The 23,974-nt window shown below is 36.5% G+C and overlaps 1 protein-coding gene across 1 annotated transcript in view; it reads left to right on the forward strand.

Moving 5' to 3' along the window:
- The window catches only part of CDH13 (cadherin 13), a 465,789-nt gene that overhangs the window by 307,114 nt on the left and 134,701 nt on the right, over positions 1–23,974 (forward strand). Inside the window, exon 7 of the mRNA XM_014942408.1 lies at positions 12,893–13,071. Coding sequence (XP_014797894.1) covers positions 12,893–13,071 — 179 coding nt within the window. The remainder of the gene's footprint in view (positions 1–12,892; positions 13,072–23,974) is intronic.

The following is a 23,974-nucleotide window of genomic DNA, read 5'->3' on the forward strand; positions in this document are numbered from 1 at the left end:
TGCAAAGAAGGTCATTATCAGATGTGGTTGTTAGAGGCACAGAAAGTACAATATGCTTAAGAGAATGCTGCTGGGATTAGTATCAATGGGTTATTTCATAAGTGGCATGCAAGTGAATGAAATTACAAACTGTTCTCTCTTCAAAGTAATACATTTGAATAAAAAGCTAAGGGAATTCCCTGAACAAAAGAGTTTTCAGCTATCTAATGCATGTTTCTGGTAATGTAATAACAGAATAACTTCATTTGACATTGGTACATTACATTGGACTACCTATCTCCTCTTAGACTTTCAAGATCTGTCAGGAATGTATGATTTAAGCTACAATTTTTCAAGTTTGACACATAATCCATTGATACAAATCACTGTGACTCACTTATAACTGTCATAGGTATTTTGCTGTAGATAAACAGAGATAAAATAATTATAATTTAAAGATGTTGAAGTAGCTAAGTTATGGGGGTTTTTTTTGGTGTGTTTTTGTTTGTTTGCTTTTCTTCAGCAGGTGTTAATTTTGGGGTTACTGACCCTGCAAAAAGTCAAGGAATTTACAGTATAGCTGTGGTAGGGGATTTTGTGGTCCTTCTCTTGAATTTAAATAAATACCATGTGTAATAATATACTGATGATCTCATCTAATTGTTAAGTGTATGGTAGTGTCATGGAAAGATATTAGCAGACATCTCAGAGACAAAAGCTATGACTCAGTACTGACCTTGACTTCGTTGACTAGCACGGAGATTTACAGCTCACATCCATAGAAAGTAGGATTTCATATAAGTTAGTGGAAAAACAAATTAATAAATCACAGAAGCACAAGGGGTATAAAGTTAAATATTTCTTACTCGATTTTTCTAATTAAAGTTTTACATGGAAGAAACCCACTCAAACTCGTAGAGATTGTATCCTGAAGGTTGATATCTTTTGAAATTGTTCTTCTATACACCTTGCACGAGGGCTCCACTCAAAATAATAAAAGAACTGTGGTGACAGGGAAGCTTCATGCATGTATTTGAAAAATTATGTTTACTGATTGCCTTTAAACTTGGTGATATATTGCCATGGACATTTTCAACATTGAAAATTGCAAGGGCAGAAGTCAACATGCAACCCTAGACAGGTCCACTTGTGTCCGCTCCCAAGTCCCATTTGCTTTTCCATTTAATTCTAATAGATGATGGGTGGAGTGGACCTGTTATGGCTCCAGTCAGTGCATTCTGAGGCCAGACCTACCTTCTCCCCAAGAGAGAGCTCTCCTGTGCTAGTAGGATATGGTTGAGGTTGATAGCTTCTGCACTTTATTTAGATCCCTGACAGCCGGCTTGGAGAGTGAAGAAACAAAGCCACTGTTGTCCTCAGCTTGCCAAGACGTGATGGAGAGACATTAAGATTAAGAAAAAAGGGCTCAGTGAATTAAGAAGTTTTAGTAGTTGAATTCAGTTCACTGCAAGCCAAGTGAACCACTTGAATTTCGAATGTGTTCAAGTTGGGGGCTGTGTACTTGGTGGAAAGGTAGAAGTATGTCCCCATTTGAAATCTGTTTCTGGGTCTTCCTTCTTGACACGATATGGCACTGACAGACACTTGTTTTCTTTGGGCCTAAGAAAGAATATGTGCATATGTATAGATATATTTGAACAAGCCTGTGACCTAATCATACTATATTTGCACACAGTTCCGCAAATCTTTATGTTCTCTAAGTATCCAGTTGCTGCCAGTGATGTATCATGAGGTGTTCTGTGCTTAATAATTAATTTTACATTAAGGAGTTCCATAGTCAATATTTAGATGTTTTATGGCATACAGAGCCTTTTCCATACCCATATTTTTTCTGCAGGGACATAATGTATCCCTTTCGATACTGAATCAATTAGACACAAAGTTAAAATTACTTGATTTGTTGCTTAAGGTCCTTTCCTAACATGATGCATCAACGCTTAGGGAGTAAAAACAGTGATATCATGGCCTGCTGTTAATCCTTGCAGACCTCTACTTCTCAAGGGTCAAGTGTCAGTGCAGACTGTAAAGCTGCCCAGTTTTACAGCTGGGACAGGCCTCTAACGCGCTTCCTGCAGGCATATTTTCCCTTCAGCTGTAAGTAGTTATGAAGTGGGAAAGAGTGTGTGATACTAGAACACGCTAGTTCTAGTGTGGTACTAGAACACTAGTCTATCTAGTGTGATACTAGAACAAGATTGTGGGAGAATGATTTTGTTCTAACAGTGTTTTCCACGTCTGTAGTGATGGGCAGAATAAATAGGAGTGACATCACCTATTTTAAGCACCTGGGATTATGATGTCTTGTCTGAGTTAGATTTCCTCCAGAACAGGAGTGACATCACCTATTTTAAGCACCTAAGACATGTCTTGTCTGAGTTAGATTTCCTCCAGAATTAATAACTTCTAAATATGCTTCATCGCATCTTTCATAAGTATTTAGCTTAGAATGGGGTGAACTGCATCCAAAATTGCCAGTCCCTTTCCAGTGATTGCTAAGAAATTTAAAAGACCAGATACATAACTGAGTAAAATTATATCACACATCCAACCCCAAACTTGCTGAACTTATTGAATTAATTAAGGACTTAATTCAGGAAAGAATATCAAGGCCCCTACTGCAAACATACCACACAGCCCAAAGTGTATTCTTGTGACACATATGGATAGAGCTTTGGAAGACTGTGATTTATAAAATATTTTTAAAGACCTCCTTTAAAATCATAGAGCATAGTCATTCGGTACCTGAATCATTAATTAAATTCAACTATCAGTGGCTTTAATATTTAAGTTAACAAAAAAATAGTGCTGCAAAGATTTCTATATGCAGATATTTCAATCTCAAGATGGGGAAATGGCCGAAAAACATTCCATCTCCTATTATTCTAGAATGCTATTAGGGAATGAGTTGTTGCTGTGGATTTGGTTTGAAGGCTGACCAATTCCAAGTGCAGGCTTCCAAAGTAACTGATGATGTTTATCCTTCCGCATTGTGGACTCCTTTACAGTTGGGAATGGGAAACTATTGAACTAGGTTCAAAAAAATGCGTGTGGGAAGAATAAATCATTTTTAAGGGAAAGAGTATTTTTCCAAGACATGCCTTATGATCATTTGTGAGGACTTATTCAATACTAAGTTTGAGACCTCAAATATTCCCCTTCTGTTTGTAGTTTTAACAGGAATTACTGCATCTTTGATATGATTTATCTAGGAAAGTGCAATGAACTTAATGCAATTGTCTGGATGAGGAACAGGGAGTAATTGCCCGATTCATTTATCAGGTCTAGCAGTGAAGAAGTCCATTATGAAATAGTGTCTGGGCAGGATGAATTTTAATAACTTCAACAGAGCAGACACTGGGAGACCAACCAAATAATTTATCCTCTGTGGGAGGGGGGAAAGAAAAACAAAACTCAGCTGAAAAGATCTGGTATTAAGATGGAAACACTTATCCCTCAGATAAAAACTTTCAGATGTTTAATTGATAGAATGGCTAGGACTTGACTATGAAATCAATACAAAGATGAAATGATACATTACAATATGCGTGTGCTCTGGTTCCTACAGATGAAGCTAGAAACTGTGTAAGATTTACCTCCTCATTATGAGGTCTGATTCTTCTTTCATTCACTCTACTTTTACAATATTGAAGCACAGTTGGTTTATATGGATTAATTTTGGATTGATATAGATGATGGGAATCATAGTGACAGAATCATGGATAACAAGGATGGGTGTTTCAATTATATCCTTACTTTTTACTTTGGTGTATTGTCGTTATCCTATTTCTATGTGAAAAAAAAGGATACCTGTGTAAGGTGCTGGTAACAAGAAGGAAAAGCATCTAAAATGGAAAAGGCATTAAAAAGGCACAGATCATCCTTTTGCTTTTCTCTTTCATTTCACATATACTGATGTGAGAAATTAGGAGGCTAAAAAGGAAATAAAGGCAATGTAATGCCTCCAAGGTCATTCCTTGTATTCCGTAGCCTTACCTAGTATAAATCTTTGCTTCAGTAGTGCTGGGCTGATTTAGATCAACAGAAATTCTGGCCCACCGTCTCAGAAAACATTTCTAATAAGGGAAGATTGACCTTGCAATAAGAGAACTTATTAAAATGTAATATTGTTACTTTTTAATCAGGAAGGATGCCAGTGTACCTTATTTGGACCTAGAAGAATAGTCTAAAGTGGTTTCTGTAAAGTAATGACATGGTTTTGATTAAAGCCCACTGAGACAGGGGAGTATAATTGCTGCCTTTCTTATAAGTCAGTCAATTTCTTTACAAAAGTAGGTAGTTTAAAGAATGAGATCTTCCATCTATGAAGCATGGGTCTGATCAAAAGACTACTGAGATCTGTGAAAATACTACCTTCTTAGAAAAATCTATCCATTTTGTTGTTGTTCTTCAACAATTCCTAATGCAGAGCATGCACACAGAATGTGTACCTTAGGTTTCTTACTATCCATTCCACACAGACTGTATTCTTATGGTGTTTTTAAAAAATACATTACGTTGCTCTTTTTTTTCCATTTTGAAATAATTTATTGTTGGAATTAAAGGAAAGCATTCTTCTAATTTCCTTTCCATTTTTAAAATGTTATTAGATTTTAATATACTACTGTTTTAAAATCTACATTTGGCACTGATGTCTTTCATTTCCATGAATTTTATTTAACTAGTTTCACTCTTGCCTTACAGACAGTCCTAGCTCAAAAGGAATAGATGACTGACAAACATCTCTATGTGGGAACCATTATTGGCATATTTTAGAGCTTACTGTCAATACATTACGTTGCTCTTTTTTTTCCATTTTGAAATAATTTATTGTTGGAATTAAAGGAAAGCATTCTTCTAATTTCCTTTCCATTTTTAAAATGTTATTAGATTTTAATATACTACTGTTTTAAAATCTACATTTGGCACTGATGTCTTTCATTTCCATGAATTTTATTTAACTAGTTTCACTCTTGCCTTACAGACAGTCCTAGCTCAAAAGGAATAGATGACTGACAAACATCTCTATGTGGGAACCATTATTGGCATATTTAAAAAAAACAAAAACAAAAAACAAAAAACAAAACAAACAAAAAAAAAAAACAACAAAAAAAGACAGTCCAAAGTGTTACTTTGATTCTTTCTCAGCCTAAGGTGTGCCCCCACAGTCCAAGGTCTCCACTGTCCATATTGGTGGACCTATTAAGACACACTGCTGCTTCCTCTCTACCAGTGCACCCAAGTTTTCTCTCCAAAGGACCCTTGTGCTGTGAAAGGGTTGTGGGCTAGTTATTTACCTGGCTCAGAGAGCTGGTAAGTGCTTCTAGGTCTCCAAATTCACAGGCTTTCATGGCTTGATGAGTAGCTGAATGTGAACTAGGTTCCCAGCAGTTAGCTATGTTTTATTTAATAAGGGCTAAGATAATAAGAGAAGAGGCTATACTTGTTCTTGTTGCTGTTTCTGTAATTATTCAGAATACTAACTCTTCTTGGCAGGGCTGGATAGACACAAGGCGAAAGTGGCTTTGAAGTGAAAGATGGCCAGAATTCTCTCCCAGAAGTTCAGAATGCAAATAATTGACAATGCTTTTTTACTAACCTAAGTTAAGTCTCTGAAACATCTATTTTCTTTTCTTCATTTATCTTGATTAAGAATGCCTCCCTGCTTAGAGGCTATAAGAAACTAGGTATTAACTTCTTTTTTTTTGGGAGAAAGTTAAATGATTAATCGAATTTTGTGTGGTTTATTTTCTGTCTTGAGATTTAGGGGAAGCTTTTTACCCCATTCAAAAGGTAATTTCTCATGGGTATTTCTGGATATGAAATTCACATCAGGCTTTATATATTTGTATTACGTTAAAAATTGCTGTCTATTAGCAATTTACATTGCTCTGGCCAGAACTATACCACCCAGATAAACAGGGAAGAGTAGAAGAATGGGAAACTATTAAAGAAAAGGTAGAGAAAAGCTGAAAGAAAACATTTGGATTATAAAACAGAGATAAGTGCAGAATATATATTTTTAGTAAGCTCTCTGCTTAGCTGTTCTTGACTATAAAGTTTACATCTGCATTTAAACAGCCTGTATACGTCTGAAATCAAATTTGAATGATTGCAGGCAATTCCAATTTTACATGGGAACTGGGAAAACAGCATGGTGAATCATGTGAGTTATAAGTATCTCTGACAAAATGTTTCAGCTGTCAAGCAGTTCAGATCAAAGGGCTGCGCAAAAGTCACTCTAGGCAAGAGGGGTTGAGTCTCAGGCTTCTTACCTCTGGTAATTTTGTAAACAGTGAGGAAAGAGTTTAGCAACATCCTCCATCTCCTCTGGTGCGGCGATGGTCTAGAGATCAGCTGGCTATTTTAGGCACTTATCTGATCTCTTTCTAGTTTTCTGGCATGTTTTCCATTTGTATTTGTCATGGTGATAAGTTACATAGGTATTGTGGAAATTTCCCCTTTTGAGGCTCTCAGAAACAAAGCCAGTATTATTCTGTATATTTTCAAGACTGGTCGGGATTGTTTCGGGGTAGGGGGAGGAGGAGGGAGAGGTGAGTTTAATGATGTTTTAATGTCTCATCTAGTCTTTATTTCCTGTGATTTTTATGATTGACTTCTAGTGCTAGCCAAACTCCAGAGAGAATGTGGGTCCTCTATGTTTTCTGAGTGTGCCTAGGGCTGAATCTTACTCTTTGTGTGTTGAATAGCTATTTTTTCACACATAAATCACTGTTCTGTCATATTCGCCTGCTGTGAGATGTTCAGTGCATATCATCATTTACATTAAACCATTTACTTCAAGAGAATGTGTTATATTGCTTTATGAATTATGTTATCTGACATATAAGATTATATTATGAATTGGCAGTTAGAATATTAGAACAGTGGGACTTTTATAGCTTATGGTCATGATCCAAGAAGTAATTCATGCCTTTTCTTAATAGACTTCACTGTTCAAAAGGGAAGCAGACATGAGAGCATGACACTACTGATCCAGAATTGAGGCAGAATCCTAGTTAAGAAAAAATCTTTGGTGATTTGCTTAAATCTACAGTCTGTTCATATCTGGAGGAAGGACATTTTTTTTTTTTTCATTTACAGCTCTATTTTCTAAGTCCTCTTTCACTAAATTTGTGATTCCCGGTCCATCTGAAGAGGCTGTAGGTGAAAGAGTGTGAATACTCAAAAAATTCCCAGCAGTGAATGAGTTATTCTACCAAACCAGCTGTGTTACTCATGAGAGAAGAGGTTAAATACTAGTATTGCTAAAGGTTGACCTGCCCATACATCTTTGCTGTTTTGTCATAATGTGCAACTAGGAATGTTCCATTATTTCTTATTGAATTTATTTTCTTTCTGACTGCATTAACTCTCTATACATAGTAGCAATGCTTAACAGTTCTTCATCTCTACTTAACATTACGGAAGTTTCTTTTGTGAATCAACAGAAGTTTGTTTATTATTCATTCCACACTTGACGGTTCAGCAGTGCACCTTTCCCCTCCTGCTGAGTGCAATATGTAGGCATGCCCAGTGTATTGATCAGTGATGCCCTCTAAACTCTAGTTTAAAAAGTATACACATATCCTGAATTTGACAGACATCTAAATTGACAACGTGAAAAAGTCCTGCAAGGTTGAAAATTATTGCCCTGCATAAATATAAGATATGCTAAAAGACTGAACTCATTAATTCTTACTAAATGTCTTCTCTATTGAGCAAGGCCTTCAAGTTTTTAATAACGTGCATAAGTTAATAACTGTAGTTGCAATTCAAATGCACTTGATTGGAGCCATAATAGACCTTTCTCCTTATATTTGTTTTGCTTCCCTGGGGCTTATTGGCTTTAAAGTAAAAAATGACATCAAACATGTAATTAGTTATGATGAATATAGTAGTCAGAATGGTATCCTCCTTTGCTCCATTTTCTGATGGTTGATGTCTTTTTTTTTCTGGCGCTATAAATGCAATGCGCTCAAGCATTATAGGTAACCCTCTTGATTTCTTCCTTTTTCATCCCATTTTTCATTCTTTGTTCTCCTTGGGTTAAAATAGCTTTACTTTTTGGAGGTATGCCATTGTGCAGTTGATTATGATCAGTGCATGGAGGTACATCTGAACTTGTGAAAAAGGTGGAAATAAAACTGCAATCCAGTCACGTTAATTAGGAAAGTAGACCTTTCCCTTTCTGTAGCACATGTAGAAAGCATTTAATGACCTGAACATATAGTAGAGACTCACAAAAAGAGTGAAAATAACATGAGAACACTGCAGTGTGATATTTTTTTTTGAGCAGTAGAGCTCTCAAACTTAAAACTGTTGAGTCCTAACACTGGATAATATTTTCATGTCAGTATTCAAATTGAGAGTCTTCTTTTTAGGCTGTAGGCTTAAGACACTTGTTCACATTTAATCAAGCTAGAAATAGACCTCACTTCTACTACATTCCAGTCCTTCTCATAAACCTGGCAGCTGAATATAATAAATAAATACATAAAGAAATAAGAGGAATACGGAAGTAGTAGTAATCTCATCCATCAGCTGAACTGTTGCTGATGTTGTCTTGGCATCTTGACAGAAAAAAAAAAAGAGAAGGGAATAGAAAGGTTATTAAGAAGTAAAGAAAAAAATGCCAAAGACCTTTTCCCAAAAACCATCTGCTCCAATCACCACAAAACTGTGCAAGCATTGTGTTTTACTTCTTAATGCCTAAGGGGAGTTTTTTGCCAACATTTCCAAGCCAAGTTACAGGCCAAATGAGCAATCAACAGATTGATAGCTGCAGCCTCTGGACCACTGACTTGGCTGGTGGGATGTATGTCTGATCAATGAGGAGCTCTGGGAGGTGCAAGTTGAGGTTTTGAGGGATTATGGTAATAGTGAAACTGTCCAGAAGGTGTGACATATAAACCATGATTACTGAAATATACCAAGGCATAACTATACCTTCACTGAGAGAGACTGCCTCAATGGTATCTGCACATCATCAGCAGAACTACAAAGTTGCTGATTTTGCAGACATTTCTTTCTCGGCTTGATAAGTTAATATATATTGTTTAACATGATAATGTAGCAAGCTGTTGTTTTGTGGTTTGAAAGCCAGCTGCATTTGATTGATGCCAGGAATGGAAGTATTTATAAAATGACACTGAATTAGAAGTAGTCAGTTTATGGGTCTGGGGAAATGAATCTTTTATGAAGAATAAAACTTTATGATGAAAGAGTAATACTGAGGAAGCGTGCGTCTTGAATTAAACTCTTTTGGACCGGATGTATGCTGTAGAGCATTTTTAAAATAAAAATTTGTGTCACTGTATTTTTAGGAAAGAGGTCTCTGTAAACATTTTCTTTGGTAGTGGCCCAATTCCTAATGTATGGTCCAGTGTGCTCTCTCTGTAAACACCTCAACTAGGATAGGAAAGTTCTTCCCTGGAAATGTAGCTACTGGACTTCTCCAAAAGGTCCCTGGAGTTAGCTGCTGGTTTAAAGCTGTTGTGATTTTTGAGGCATCAGCCACAAATACCAGCTCATTCTAGCTTTTTGTGTATGTGGGGTTTTTTGTTTTAATGGAATATAGGGTAGGTACGACTGTGCTTTGAAATGAATGGACAGCATTGAACTCTGCTTAGTTTGCAAACCTCCTTGTGAGCAGAGGAGTGTAAAGGATATGTTTCTGAGGACAAGCCATTCTCAGCATGGCTGCAGAACCCCAGCACCAGCTTTCAACTCGGTGCAAGGGCTTCCTTTTTGTTTCAGCTGTAGCACTCAGCAGCTCCTCTGATCCTTGTAGCCATGCAAGCATATAGGTGGTGTTTAAAGAGGTGTAGTTTTCTGTATTGGTGTTCATGAACAGAAATCATGTGCAACCTTATATATACTGTACTAATGCATAATGACTAATGCAAAGACAACTCCAAATTTTATGTGCATTTTTATATCTGTATGTGAATTTGTGAGAATGGAATAGCTTTTACTTAAATGTAAATGCCACTTTGGTGGTAGCTAGAAACCAATATCTCAAAACTTTTGACAGAAGCAACACAGAAACAAATGGATCTAATTCTCTACAGCTTTCCTCTCGGAGCTAGCATTTCTATGCAAAATGAATGTAAAAGTCTGCTATTCTGAGTTGCTGGAATTTCTTATCTGTATGCACCAGAGGAATGATCACACAGAACAAGATAATGTCCAGTGAGTTGGAAGGTTAAAGAACTGCAGCTGGCAAATCGGAATCAGACTCAGCCATTGTATGAAGCCAGTTTTATGCCAGGCTAACTAGAGATTTGGGGATTTCCATCAGATCTTAAAATCTGCAAGTGCCTTCAACATTCTTACAATCAGAAATATTTCAGTAGAATAGTCTAGGACAACTGTCTAAATAGGATTTCTACCTGAGGATATATTTTAATCAGTTTCTAAATTGCTGCTGAGCATCAGCTCCTCTAATAGATTAGTAGTGGTAGCAACTGTATATTCATTTAAAATATAGTCCAATGTACTTGAGTATAGCATCTTACAAAATTGCATTTTCAGGAAAGAATTGTGTACCAAAGCTCATTGAATTTCACTTGTGCTTGGGTACTCTTTAAGATCCCTTGAAGATTTGCCTTAATTCTTACTTATTTCACTGAAGTCTTGTGACTTGGGAGATCTTCATGAGACACATTATCTAATATGAATATAAATAATCTTCTCAAAATGCAATAAATACCTAAAAAAATAGCACAGCATGTTGTACTTCTGAAAAGGGTGAATCTTCATTCTTCAAAAGAGAAACTTGCTCTTTTTTCTTCTGAAAAAGTCTCAAACAAAGTAGGTGAAAATATCAGGGCTAGGATCATCTTGTAATATTGGAAAACATGGCATGGTATCCAGTGGTAAGCTTCTTTTTGAGCTGTCTGACCTTTAATCACTGGTGAGTAAAACTAACACGCTGTCAGATCTCTGTTATTTTTCTCAAGAGGGTAACTCTGCCTGAAGTAGCAATGAAGCAAAACCTTTGAGAGCTTATATTCAAGGTCACTACAACAAGAGGCAATACTTTGTACTCGGGGAAGTACAGCAAAAGAAAAAAAGAAGAAACATATCTAAACAAGCCAGTTGTGTTTGCTTAACAGTGAACCAGGCAGTTGTTATGTCAGGCTATAAATGAAGCGGGGTTTGGTTTTACTTTTACCACAATATTTCACTTTTATTTGCGTTTTAAGTGATCTGTGCTTGAAGACCTCCACAAGGATATAAAATCACTGTTTATCATTGTACATGAACAATATGTATTTCTGCTCTGCAGACACTTCCAGTGTAATGTTTTAGGCCTTGTCTGTACCAGAAGGTTTTAATCACTTGTGCTTATTTTGCCACAAAGGGCTATGTGGATCTGAGAATAGATCATATAGTCTCACAGACCTGTTAAGAAATGAAAATTTTGTATTTGAAATGTTTTTCCTTGTCATATTTTAAAATAATACTTGCCAACTGAAAGTCTGTGGGGGGAAAGGAAGGATTAGCCACCACATAACAATAGTCTCTAACAAAAAATTATAACTAAGTTCAACATTGTGGTTCAGACATTAGATAATAGGGTTTCAGTGCTAAGTTACTTAAAAGTAAATCATATAATTTGATAAAGTTTTTAGTTGGGACTTTTAGGCAAAAGAATTGTTACCTTCCTAGATTCCTTATTAGTTGAAAGTTTGCTAATACCTTTTGCATTAAATTGTGACTTAACTGTTATACACCATTGAAACTAGTTTCTTGATTTGATCATAATTTCTTTTGTTGTTTGGTAGGATTTATTCTTTCCTCAGGATGATATTACCAGATATACTTGAGTTTTGATGTAATGACCTTGTAATATTATTTTTAGTTTGATTTTTTTAAAAAATAATGCTTACATTTATACCTATAAATGAACTGATTAAGAAATTCTAATGGTCTAAGGGTGATTATCTCACCATTCAGCCCGCATGTCTAATTACTTCCTTTCTTTGGTTCTCAATGTACTGTAAAAAGCAAATAAAGGAATGCTATGACAGAATTTTCTAGGCTGTCAGCCCCTGTTGTTCCTGTCTAAGGGAGAGGAAAACACTTGACTCTGTGATGCAGAAGTATATGTTCTACTGGCTAAGTAGACAATTGGCAGTATCCAAGTCCTCCCTGTATTAACTTTGATGTAGAAGAGTGAGGTTTCTCCTCTGTACATCATTTAGAAATCTGTGCAGTCGAGGGCATTTACCTTATTTCACTCGGTAGCAGAACTGTAGGCTATAGGATTTTCATGTTAAAAAATCCTTCATCACTTGAAGGATAGCCTGGCAATAGAGGTGTGGTTATTTTGGGTCTATATGGTGCTTTTTTTTATTGAGGCTGATACAGTAAGCCCATAAATTTGTACAAATTGAAATTAGAATAACGTAGGTTTTAATCATTATGAAACGTCTTTCTGACAGAAATTATAATTTCCAACCAATTTTGAAACTGTGCAAGACTTCAAAATGAAAATAGAGATCTTTCTTTTATTTCAGCATTGTCATCTTCATCATAAATATCCTGTAGACTTTCTAGAATTTAAAGTGAAAAAGATACATCTATAGGTCATTTAGTGAAATGCAATTAATATGTGTGGCAAGAAGGCATTCAAGTATGGGGAATTTATATTAAAGTCACACGTTTGCTGCAAACCAGAAACACTAGTCTCTTCTTGTTGGCTCAGTAGCAAGTAAAGCTAACACAAATGCAAGCACAGGCTAAATATCAGGTGAAAACACTTAGAGGTCTTGATGAGGTAATTATGTATGGTGCCCACCTGAGTCTCACATGTGAAGGCAATAGGCAATTTAATTGTACACGTCCTTGCTAACTGCATTCTGTGCTCTGTCTGCCTCCGTGTTAGGAACGACGGTGATGCGTATGACGGCGTTTGATGCTGATGATTCCAGCACAGACAATGCTCTTCTGCGATATAACATCCTCAAACAGACACCTACCAAACCATCTCCAAATATGTTCTATATTGACCCAGAAAAGGGAGATATTGTTACAGTTGTGTCACCTGTGCTGTTGGATCGTGAGGTAAGTGAATGTTTTCCTATTCCTATATTTTAATGTTTGTGCCTGTAATTTTCTTCTGTGATGTGAAAAGAGGTTCAAAGTATTGTGGCAGTGAGGATTCTTAAGTTCAACTTTCAGGAGTGTTTTAATAATTTTCTTTATTTCTTGTTTGGGCACAAGAAGTTATATGCTCTGATCAATATTTATAAATCTAGTAGTTCATAATTTCTGGGCAAGTCATTTAGTGTTGGATGGTGAGAGCAAAGATCTCAGGAATAAGTGGAATTCAAGTTAAAATTACCAATCCATGGTTTGGAAGTGAAAAAACCCTAAAGCTAATTGTGCATTTAGCTTGCTATGAGATTGTTACAGTTTGGTGCTTTAAATCCTTTTCTAGAATTTTCTTTTTGTTTGGTGGACTTAATGGACTAATTAACTTGGTACCCCATAGACAAAAATTGAAAATACAAAAAAGGAGTAGTAAAAGTAGTCTGCATGTGGTTTTAAGGTGAATTACTGCAGTGCCAAAATCTATGTTTATTATAGATCATTAACATTATGAGAACATAAATTAATAGCAAAGAAAGCTTAGGTATGATAATTTCATGTTCAGAAGATAATAAAGTAGAGCCAATCTGTTAAAACAAAGGTTTAGTTGTCCAAATATATTGAGATCTGGGCACCAATACAATGATGATCTAAACAGATACTCTATAAATCCCCATTTCCATTGATTACATAGCCCCTTGTGCTTCTCAGTTCCTGGAGAAGACCAAGTTCTTTTCTTGCAGGCTGTTTCAGATATATGCTGATTTACTGAACTTGTCTTCTAACTTGGTTAGATTCAGGACTGTCCAATGTTCTCAACATTCAGCATGTTATTTCTCATTTTAACCAGATGAAAATAATACCCATTCTACTTCCCATTTTAGGTGAGTAGTTTTCCCGCAGTCTTTTTCAACAGCAGATATTTCATGGGTAAACCAGACACATATTCCAGACATAGTGCAGTAAAACTAAGGTTTGAGCCTATAGATCTGTCTTTTAAGTTTAGAGAGATTCCAATTCTTTTATACTTGTGTGGCTGGCCGAAGAATCATGCCCAAGTTAAGATTTATATCATAACTGCCTTTTTGCCTTGTTTCCCTTCTAAATTCATTGTTTCAGTTCAAAAGCTTTATAGTGTTTTCTAAAGTCAGTTTAGGTATTTTTATTCCTAATAGATAACCATTCCCCAGATTAAACCAATTTACTCAAAATTAGAAAATCAATGGAAGGGAATGAACATGCCTGCTTTTCCTAGTATCTTCCAAAGGTCACTGCTGATTCATGAAATAATGATGCTGTCTCCATACAAGAAGTCTGGCCTCAATCGAGCGGGTATTACAGCTGGGCAGTATATCCTGCAAACAAGATCTGAATCCCTCATGATTTTTAATAATAGTCGATTCAGTACCTTTACTTTGAAGGTAACATGGCAAACTGCAGTCTTGTTGAAACTGCAAAGTGATTTTTGTTGGTGCTGCGAATGATGTATGTTTTTTGAGCCAAAATGTAGGGCTGTAGAAAATTTTAACACTAAACCCAAGCATTATCTGCAGTTGAAGTCTAGTCTGATACTGTCTTGCCAGGTGAAAAGCTTGGAAAAAAGTATTGTTTTCCATTTCCTCACATGATGCTCTGTGTTGTGCTGTTTGCCTTCCTGTTTATGTATGCCTTGTGTAGAAACTGGTAGTTATGCCTCCTTTTTTAGATCATTTTTTGACCATTCATGGCCAAAGATGTATAACTTCTATTTTTAACTGTAATAGCAACTTTTAGGGATAAGTGGCATAATGATCCTACCAACATAATCTTGATACTATATAAGTAACTCTTACATATTTCTATGTAGCTCATGAAATTGAATTATTGTAAAAGAATGGTCTGCCTCAGGTGGAGAAAGACAGGAGTAACATATGGAGAAGAAATTTTCTGTCTAGCTCCTGCTTAGGGAATAAGGTATCTGCATGTTACCAGGCTTGGAGAAGTGGCTTTCAGGATGCTAGAAAGTTGGTGGGGAGGAGGGAGTACTATATGGTAGTTCTCTGTAGGATATCAGCTGATATTAATGCCTTATTGTTACTATATTTTCTCTGGTGAGCCTTTGTAGATCTTAAATGTTTTAACTGTTTATCAGAGTCATCTATGAAGTGCATTGTAGAAACATGGGACAAAGAAACAATCTTTCCCCTAATAGTAACATCGGAGGACAAAAAATGTAGCTAGAGGCATTGAATGATGGTGGGACAAAACTCATATGAAACAGTATTTGTGAACAGGAGAGAGGAATGCTTTTACCTCCTCAAGAAGGCTTGTAGCCGCCTTTTGGTTGCATCTCAGTGGAGAATGTGTTATAGTAGACACACAGAGGGAAAGGCAAATTTTTTGTTGATGTTTTCCATTGCTTGGAAAAGAGAATGGATGTGGAACAACTCAGCTGATCATTTTTATGACTGAGATTTGACTCAGCTGTGAGTCAGCAGCATTTGCAGGTAACTGGGTGTAGCTGATATATGTGGTATTTATGGTGCATTTCTGCTGGGAAATTCCGCAGCTCCAGAAACTGCAAAAAAATGGTCCTGGTGAATCTCATTATTCATGACTGCCAGTTCAAATTAACAGCTTCTCCTCTATTTTACTTAAACTTTAAATTGGGACGCTTGCCTGTGATTTTTCTGTCTTTGGCTAGCTCTGTTTAATTTCTATTTGAATCTTAAAAGTGAGTACCAGTCAAAAATGGATTATTCTTAGTTGTTCCTTATAGTTGTACTGTTTAAAACCGTTTTAGACCTGGATACCAATTAAGAAGCTGAATTAAAGTAAAAGTAAAAATTTCTCTAGGAGGGGTATGGAGAAGGGAGAAAAATATTTCTCGTTAATCATATGTATATGTGCCAGATGTTGATATCAATTAAAATTACTCATATTTTCCATCTCTCTTAGTAAGTTTTACCGCTGCTTGGATCTTGATGTTTTCATTTAGGACAAATTAAGAGAATAAAAATTGTTTGGGGTTTTGTTTTGGTTTTGACCTTTGTTTTAATTTTAAGTATAATTTATTTCATGTTTGTGCATCAGAGGGAACAGGACACTGGGGGTATTGCGTGGTGGGATATACTGAGATGTGGTGATACAAGGCACCTGGCAGGTGTTACACATACTGCATAGTCCTTATTATTTTTCCATGCTTTGGCATTTTCAGAATAGTTGCTATGACACAGTATCAGAAATTCTTGTTTCAGTGCAAAGAATCAAAATACAGGTATTTTACCTAAAGTAAAATAAAGTTTGACCATCTAGAGACCTCAGTTTTTATATCCAGTTCAATATATGTGGAAGAATCTTAGCATCCACAAGTAAACATTTAGGTTAATAATTTTCAGGAGATGAAAATCAAACATTCTTTTCTGTTAATACTTTAGAATTAAAAGTACATTCCAAGTGGAGAATTTTAAAATAAAATTTAAAAGAAAGGAAAAAGGAAAGAATTAACTTGTTTCTGGTGACCCTCAACTGTGCATCTGCTTGCTCTTTTAGCTACCAGGATCAGCTCAACATGAAGATAGTTTTTAAATTCCCACAAGCCTTCAAAATTTCTTTTTCTGTGACTGGCATTTATTATGTCCCTTGCTAAACCAAGAGATAGGAGTGCTCCCTGGTGTGTAAAGTGACCTCTCCTTCAAAGGCTATTCCAAAGTTCTTCTGCACATAAAGCAGCAGAAGGAATATGTAATGTGAAAGGCATCACTCTCCTTTTAGGGTTGTTTTTTCTTGCAGTATCTAGAAGCAGAGAGGTTGTCTTAGGCCTTTTCCTTGAGTTGCCTGTCCACTTTCAGATCCCCAACTTAGCTATTTTATTTTTTTAACTTCAATAGTAATTGAATGGGTATTTGATTTAGCACCTGTGGGTGACAATGTGTTCTTCGGAGATGTTTCCCTAATATATTATCACCTACAAAAGCATTAAGCAAAAGAAGTCATTCTCTCCAGTATTCAGAAAAAGTATATGTAGGAATCCCACAGATCGCATCCAGGAGGCTGCTTGAGTGCTTTTTGATTTCTGTTGACATCTGCTGAGGGAAGCTGAGTGCTTCATGCCTCCAAGGAAAGACTTAGCACCATGCAGGGTTTGTATGGCCTGAATCTACCAGCATATTTTTATTTATAAATTTTTCAGATCCAAAATTGTTTCCAAAAGTACATGATCCTCAGGGTTTGTAGTGAAACTCAGATAATTTCTTGAAGAACATATATTTTCATTTTCAGAAGGCAGGTAAGGACGTATTTTTGAAGATTAATGTGGGGTTTTTTTTCTTGTGGGAGTTAGGCATCCTTGAATGTGTCAGCAATAAAGATTGAAGAGTGTTAGGAGGCAAATTATACCTCCAGGTATCCATTGGAGAATACATTTTGATTCATAAATTCAGAGAAGAAGGATGCCCTCCATCAAAGTGTATGGTCTAAATGACCCAAAATAGAGCACAATAGAGGGGAGAAAAAAAAAAAAAAAAAGCAAAGAAAAAAAAAAAAAAAAAACAGAGGGGGAAGAAGAAGAAAAAAAGGAGAAAAGAAACCTTGAGGAAATGTACTGAATTTTGTATTTCAGGGATGGAGAGTCCATTTCAAAGTGACACTTCCCTGCAGTGAAAGAAAAATTATGTTCCTCATGTGCATAGGAGAAGAAAATGCTTGTACTCTTGTAGAATCAACTCTTAAATTTCCTATATGGATCAGTAATCAGTTTTTCTGCTTACTCACAATGCTGTTTTGCCAGTTTTACAGGCCTCTCAGCTCTGCAGGAAAGTAACTGTATGATTTGTATAAATTTTATATGACTAAAGTACTATAAGAAGGCTGCCACCACAGTTGCTTAAGTGAAATATTTACTTTACTTCTCACAGTTTGAGGAGTAATATGCTTTTGCTTTTGGTAGGAACTGCTGTGCTTAATTTGAATTAAAGTTAGCAAATAGTTTGAGATATCTGCTACATGCTGGACTATATGCTGTCACATATGTTTTTAAGCACCTCTTCTCAAGAAAACCAATTCAAGTGTTCTGAGAAGCCCAGGGCTAGATTCAGTTAAATGAAATGTGTGTTCTCCAGTGAGGCTGACGCTCGGTGTGCCTGCGCAAGCCACGCCACCCTCTCAGTAAGCAAGTGCTATATCCTGTAACCATTTGAACCAATCTTTGTGCATCAACCTACCGTTACTTGAATGATATATACTTTTCCCTCTGTTACTGGGAAACATGGAGCTGAAAGCTTTACGCCATAAAGGGTGAGAAAGCTGGAGTTCCATTAGCCCATTCTGCTCATGTTTATGTCAACCGCTTGTAATAATGTAATAGCTGGCTGAGCCTCCTGCTTAACTGCCTGGCTCTAAGCTTTAAACAGCAACTGCAACAAAAAGCAGTGTATAACAACTAACAAATACCCATTCCTATCCATACATTGATGAATGACTGTACAGTGTCTAGCAATTTTTCAAGTCAACAGCAGTCCACTGATACATATTCACCGATACACTGCTCGCATGAAGGAATGAATGCTTGCATAAATGTTCTTTATGGTATTCAACCAGTTCTGCTGCGATAAGTAAATCACAGCATTGTTGTTGATAGGGTTTAAGTTCTCTGATGGGGTAGCAGTAGGAAATAGAAAAAGCTTGTCCACTTCTGCAGATGGACACTACCTTCTTTATCCATATTTTCCATTTTGGAGATATGTGTCTTAAGCAGTCAATATACTTATTACTTACTCGATCTAAATGCAAATGCTGAACCAACAGAGCACTCTCATTTTTAATGAAAAGATATTAATCTTTTCAGCAAATGCATTCCACATTTGATCTTCATATTAACCTCTAAAATATTCATATTTACAGTGATTGTGGGAAAACGTATACCTTGGAGCATATCAGCTCTGAGTTGGAGTAATTGTATCATTTTGTCTTGTCTTCTCTGACAGAATTCTCACTTGCACACCTTTAACTTGTTTTGTGATATAGTGAATTCCATGACTAGCTGCAAAACCCTAGTGCCTGCTGGAGCTTCCTTCACATTCCTCTGGGGAATGGGGCCACAGCAGGTTTTCCTTTGCATCCTTTGCTCCTCTGTGTGGATGGTTGGGGCCACAGCAGGTTTTCCTTTGCATCCTAAATTCTGCTTTGTTGATAACAGTGTTGTAGGGAGAAACCCAGAGTTACTACAGGCTCCAGATTATCATCCTGCCAGATCTGCTGGTCAACATCCACATGTAGGTGCTCCTTAACAATTTCATCCAATATAAACTGGGATACTTATTAAGCTTTTTAAACTGTAGATTGCAGGTGGGATAAATAGGAGCCATTTAACAGGCAGAGCTTCTGCAAGGACATGTTTGCCTCCTCTCTGTACATGAACTGCCTGAAATCCCAAGCCATCTCTCAAAGGAATCTTTTTCTACCTGCTTTCTCTTTGTGTTCCTCTGATACTGAGGGAAGAAGGGCATTCCTGGTTCTTCATGAGCATCTTGGATTTATTTTTTCAGTAGGCTATTGGCTTTTCATTCCTCCAGTTTGTTATCCACCATAGTATGGAAAACAGGTGATTCTCAACTATTGATGACTCCAAGCGTCATTTTAAAAGATATACTACCGTAATATCTTACTTTCTGGAAAAGTTCCATGTTTTCCACAAGAAGATGTGAATATGATTTTTCAAACTTGCAGTTCTCTGTAGCTGCACTGAGAAATATTTATATTCTCTCTCTCATTTTTGGGTTAGGAATTTTGCTGTCACTAGCTCCTGTGGCCGATAGCTTGCTGATCCTTGAGACATGTCACTCATCTAAACATCATGAGTTTCTCTGACATGGATGTATTGCAGAAAGATTTAAAAAATACCATGTTCAAGACACTTACTAAGAGTGACACAAAGCACGATATCAGCTGCCCATACACTTTGAATAGAGGCTGATAACTGAACTGTTATCTTTCTTGGCTAGAATTTCTTTATTTAAAAAATTGAAAGGAATATTAGCTCTAAGGATGTTTCGATGTTAAAATCCTACTGCGACAAATGACTATCTAAGAGGAGAAAAGAAGTGGTGTGCTTATAAGGAAAAAACTTAAAGTAGCAGACTTTACAGAGAGAGCTGGTCAATCACTAAATGCTGGTGCATACTCTGCTGGTACAGAGGGTCCTAAAGGGACTTTAAAGGTCACTAAAATTTGGCTACAACAGAAGATAGTAAAACTTAAAAATTCCAGGTGGGAGACATGCCATGCATTTTGTAAATGTCTGGGGTTTCAGTTCAGGAGAGAGTGGATTGGAAGGGCCGAAAGGTGAGAAAAATCTGCAGGATTATCACTGGCTGTGTTTTTTGATCCTTTCTTAGGACCAAGGTATATGACTACAAAAGGTAGAGGTAAATCTCTATTGATAAATCTTAATACACTCTCTTCTTCTTGCAAATATCCATAGTTTTCAAAAAGGTTTTTCTTTATGGATAAAATGAACTCCTCCTTGTTATAGAAGTAGTAAGGATGTATCACAGTTAATGCTTGAACAAAACTTTTTGAGTTTTTTATCTTGAAAGTTTGTGTGTTTTTTTTATCAGTACTTTCAGAATATTCAGTACTTAAGAGAGCAAAAAGGAAAACATCTGGAAGTAGTCAGTTTACAACCAGCATGACTCAAGTAGAGTTAATACCGAAAAGCAAATGGAATTACTTCAAAGTCAGTATAGGAATAATTGCTTAGCTATATGGGAGCTGCAGCTCAGAGTACTTGGGAGTTTACAAGAGTAACCTCAGAGATGCTTTAGGAGAGAAAGTTTTGTGTGCTTTAATATGAAAATCAATCACTATTCTTTCTTTTCTCAAAATACAATAAAGCTTTGGAAACTGAGCGATGAACAACCTTTAGTCAAGAGCAAGATCAAATATATACTTACTTGTGACTGTAACCAGCACCTAACCCTAATGTTGCTAGAAATTCACCAAACATATATGCATCCGTGTGCTCTGTTAACACCTTGGCAAGGGAGAAAACTACCCAGTGCCGGAAATCAGGATTGCACACTTGATCATCTTCACAAGATAAAACAAAGGAAAGAAACCCCTTAGCTTAATGTTTAGTACCAAAAAGGAAAAAAGAACCTAGCCATGAAACTGTGGTTTGGATTCAGATTACTTAGCCCTTTTAACCAGTATTTTATTTTCTTTTATAATAATTACTTAGCCCTTTTAACCAGTATTTATTTTATATTTTAATCAGTATTTTTTAGTATTCTGCTAGCATAATTCAGATTCAAATACATATATGGTTATTTTTAGTATTCTGCTAGCATAATTCAGATTTCCCAGAGCTGTTATTGTGGGCTAATTCCTCTGGCATCAATGAGATTTTACTTTTGATTCCTCAAATGCCAATCAGATAACAGATTCATCTTTCTCATTTCATTTTCACTTTCTTTTATCTTTCTTGTTTTCTTATGACTTTCTATTTTCAGTGTGTATGTAGCAAAAATTATTTAAAATAGGTTGTTTTTTAGGAGATTTTATCTTAATACTATCAATGAGAATATTCTTTCTCTCCAAATTTGGTGTAATTGTACCCATCCTTTGTGTTGGAGTATTTAATTACAGTAACATGAATTAAAAGGCGGGGTGGAGGGGGAGTCAACTTTTACTCTCAGTGTAATTGTATTCTTTTGGATTCTGTGAAACATTAGGTATCCTTTCTCTTTTTAGTTGTGTCAACGTCCCATAGTCCTCAGTCTGAACTATTGAGTTATATAAAACTCTATTCAAGGTTGAAAAAAGAAAAAAAGAAAACAAAACACAAAATCCTCTTAGACTACGTGAATAGCATTAGTTTTTAGGTTTCTGTTTGTATACTCAGTAAATCAATTAAAAGGTAGTCTGAGAAGGCAGAATGTGAATAATAGTATATTTGACTGAATTATACCTTTTCATTCTTGGAACAGATAAACACAGGTAAATACACAGAAATATCCTAAAGAAACATCCCTTTGAAGAGACCTGGAGATGGATAAATTGTTGAATTAAGCACATATAAAGAGTCACGTTAATCAAATTCTCTACCGCTTTTCATTTGGAGTGGTGAATCCACTAGTGTTTCACTTCTAATATGTTTGTGTAACTTTTTTGCCTATTTCTTTTTTAGCAAAGTGCAAAAATTGAGATTTTAATTAAAATATAGCTGGAACATCCCACAGAGACTAATAAGAGCCTTTGAATCGGTTTTTAGTTGTAAATGTTGGACATTACATTCATATTAAGTATATATAAACATTTCAGAAGCTCAAAATCTAAAGCATAAACAAAGTAATTGAATCATGTGGTTGATTACTGTACAATTCAATAAGTTCAATTTACCACAGGAGGGCTAGCCTTTTCTTTATATATATTGTATACTTTTTTGATATGGCTATGTAACTTCCCTAAATAATTCATTTTTCCTTGCTGGAAGATCATCGAATTCTGTCGTTTGTCAGAATGCTGCTGTTAATGCATATAATTCAGTTTGGCTGATTACTTTTTACAGTTTCCTTTTGACATCTTTAATTTGATCTGTCTTGTATCCTGGAGATATTTGTTTGTTTATTTAAGGCATTTTTCTTGAAATCCGTAAAGCATCATTCTCCCTGCAAAACAAGTAGAAGTTGACTCCTTCAAGACCATATATAAATCACTCTTAAGGGAAGATACTGTTCCCTGAGAAAAGTGATTTGTAAACCCTTTAAGTTTGTGCTGTGTTATACTACCATCTTCAAATAGATACCTCTATCTAAAATATGAATTCTGCCTTGTGGTTGATAGTATTGTGGAGAGTATTTATGAACACTGACTTGTCTTTTTTGATGTACAACATATGATGACTTCAAATGAGCCTGACACTGCTCATTTAATGATTTTTAGAATACTGGACCACAGCCTGTCCTAGATAAGGTGTTATTTTCAACATCAGAATTTAATATCCTTGCCACCTTAACTTTTCTTTATAGTCTCTCTGCTAGGTTGCCTTGCATAAAGTTTGAGAGGACACTTACGTGGGCCAGGCATCATAGACGTTGCAGATGAAATGCATGGTAGTGCTGACAGGGGAAGAGATTTACAGTCTTTGAAATGGGGATAATTCACAGAATCACAGAATTGTAGTGGTTGGAAGGGACCTCAGAGATCATCGAGTCCAACCACCAAAAAAAACCAACCAAACAAAAAAAAACCAAAAACCTACACCAGCTCCCACCACCTAAACACACAACAATAACCGCCAAACCAAAAAACCATCACCCACCCACACAGCCCCCCACCACAAACCAGTAATCTTGGGCACTAGAGCATGCCCTGAAGAACCATGTCTACACGTTTCTTAAATGCCTCCAGGGATGGTGACTCCCCCACCTCCCTGGGCAGCCCATTCCAATGCTGGATAACCCTTTCAGTAAAGAAATGTTTCCTAATCTCCTACCTGAACTTCCCCTGGCGCAACTTGAAGCCGTTACCCCTTGTCCTGACATCTGTAACTTGGGAGAAGAGACCGACCCCCGTCTCTCTACAGCTTCCTTTCAGGTACTTGTACAGAGCTATAAGGTCTCCCCTCAGTCTCCTCTTCCCCAGACTGAACAACCCCAGCTCCCTCAGCCTCTCCTCGTAAGACTTGTGCTCCAGACCCCTCACCAGCTTCGTTGCCCTTCTCTGGACCCGTTCCAGCACCTCAATGTCCCTCTTGTGGTAGGGGGCCCAAAATTGGACACAGTACTCGAGGTGGGGCCTCACCAGTGCCGAGTACAGGGGGACGATCACCTCTCGGGCTCTACTCGCCACACTGTTCTTGATACAGGCCAGGATGCTGTTGGCATCCACTAACAAT

This window comes from Calidris pugnax, unplaced genomic scaffold (genome assembly GCF_001431845.1).
Source record: "Calidris pugnax isolate Ruff unplaced genomic scaffold, ASM143184v1 scaffold28, whole genome shotgun sequence".
Taxonomy (NCBI): domain Eukaryota; kingdom Metazoa; phylum Chordata; class Aves; order Charadriiformes; family Scolopacidae; genus Calidris; species Calidris pugnax.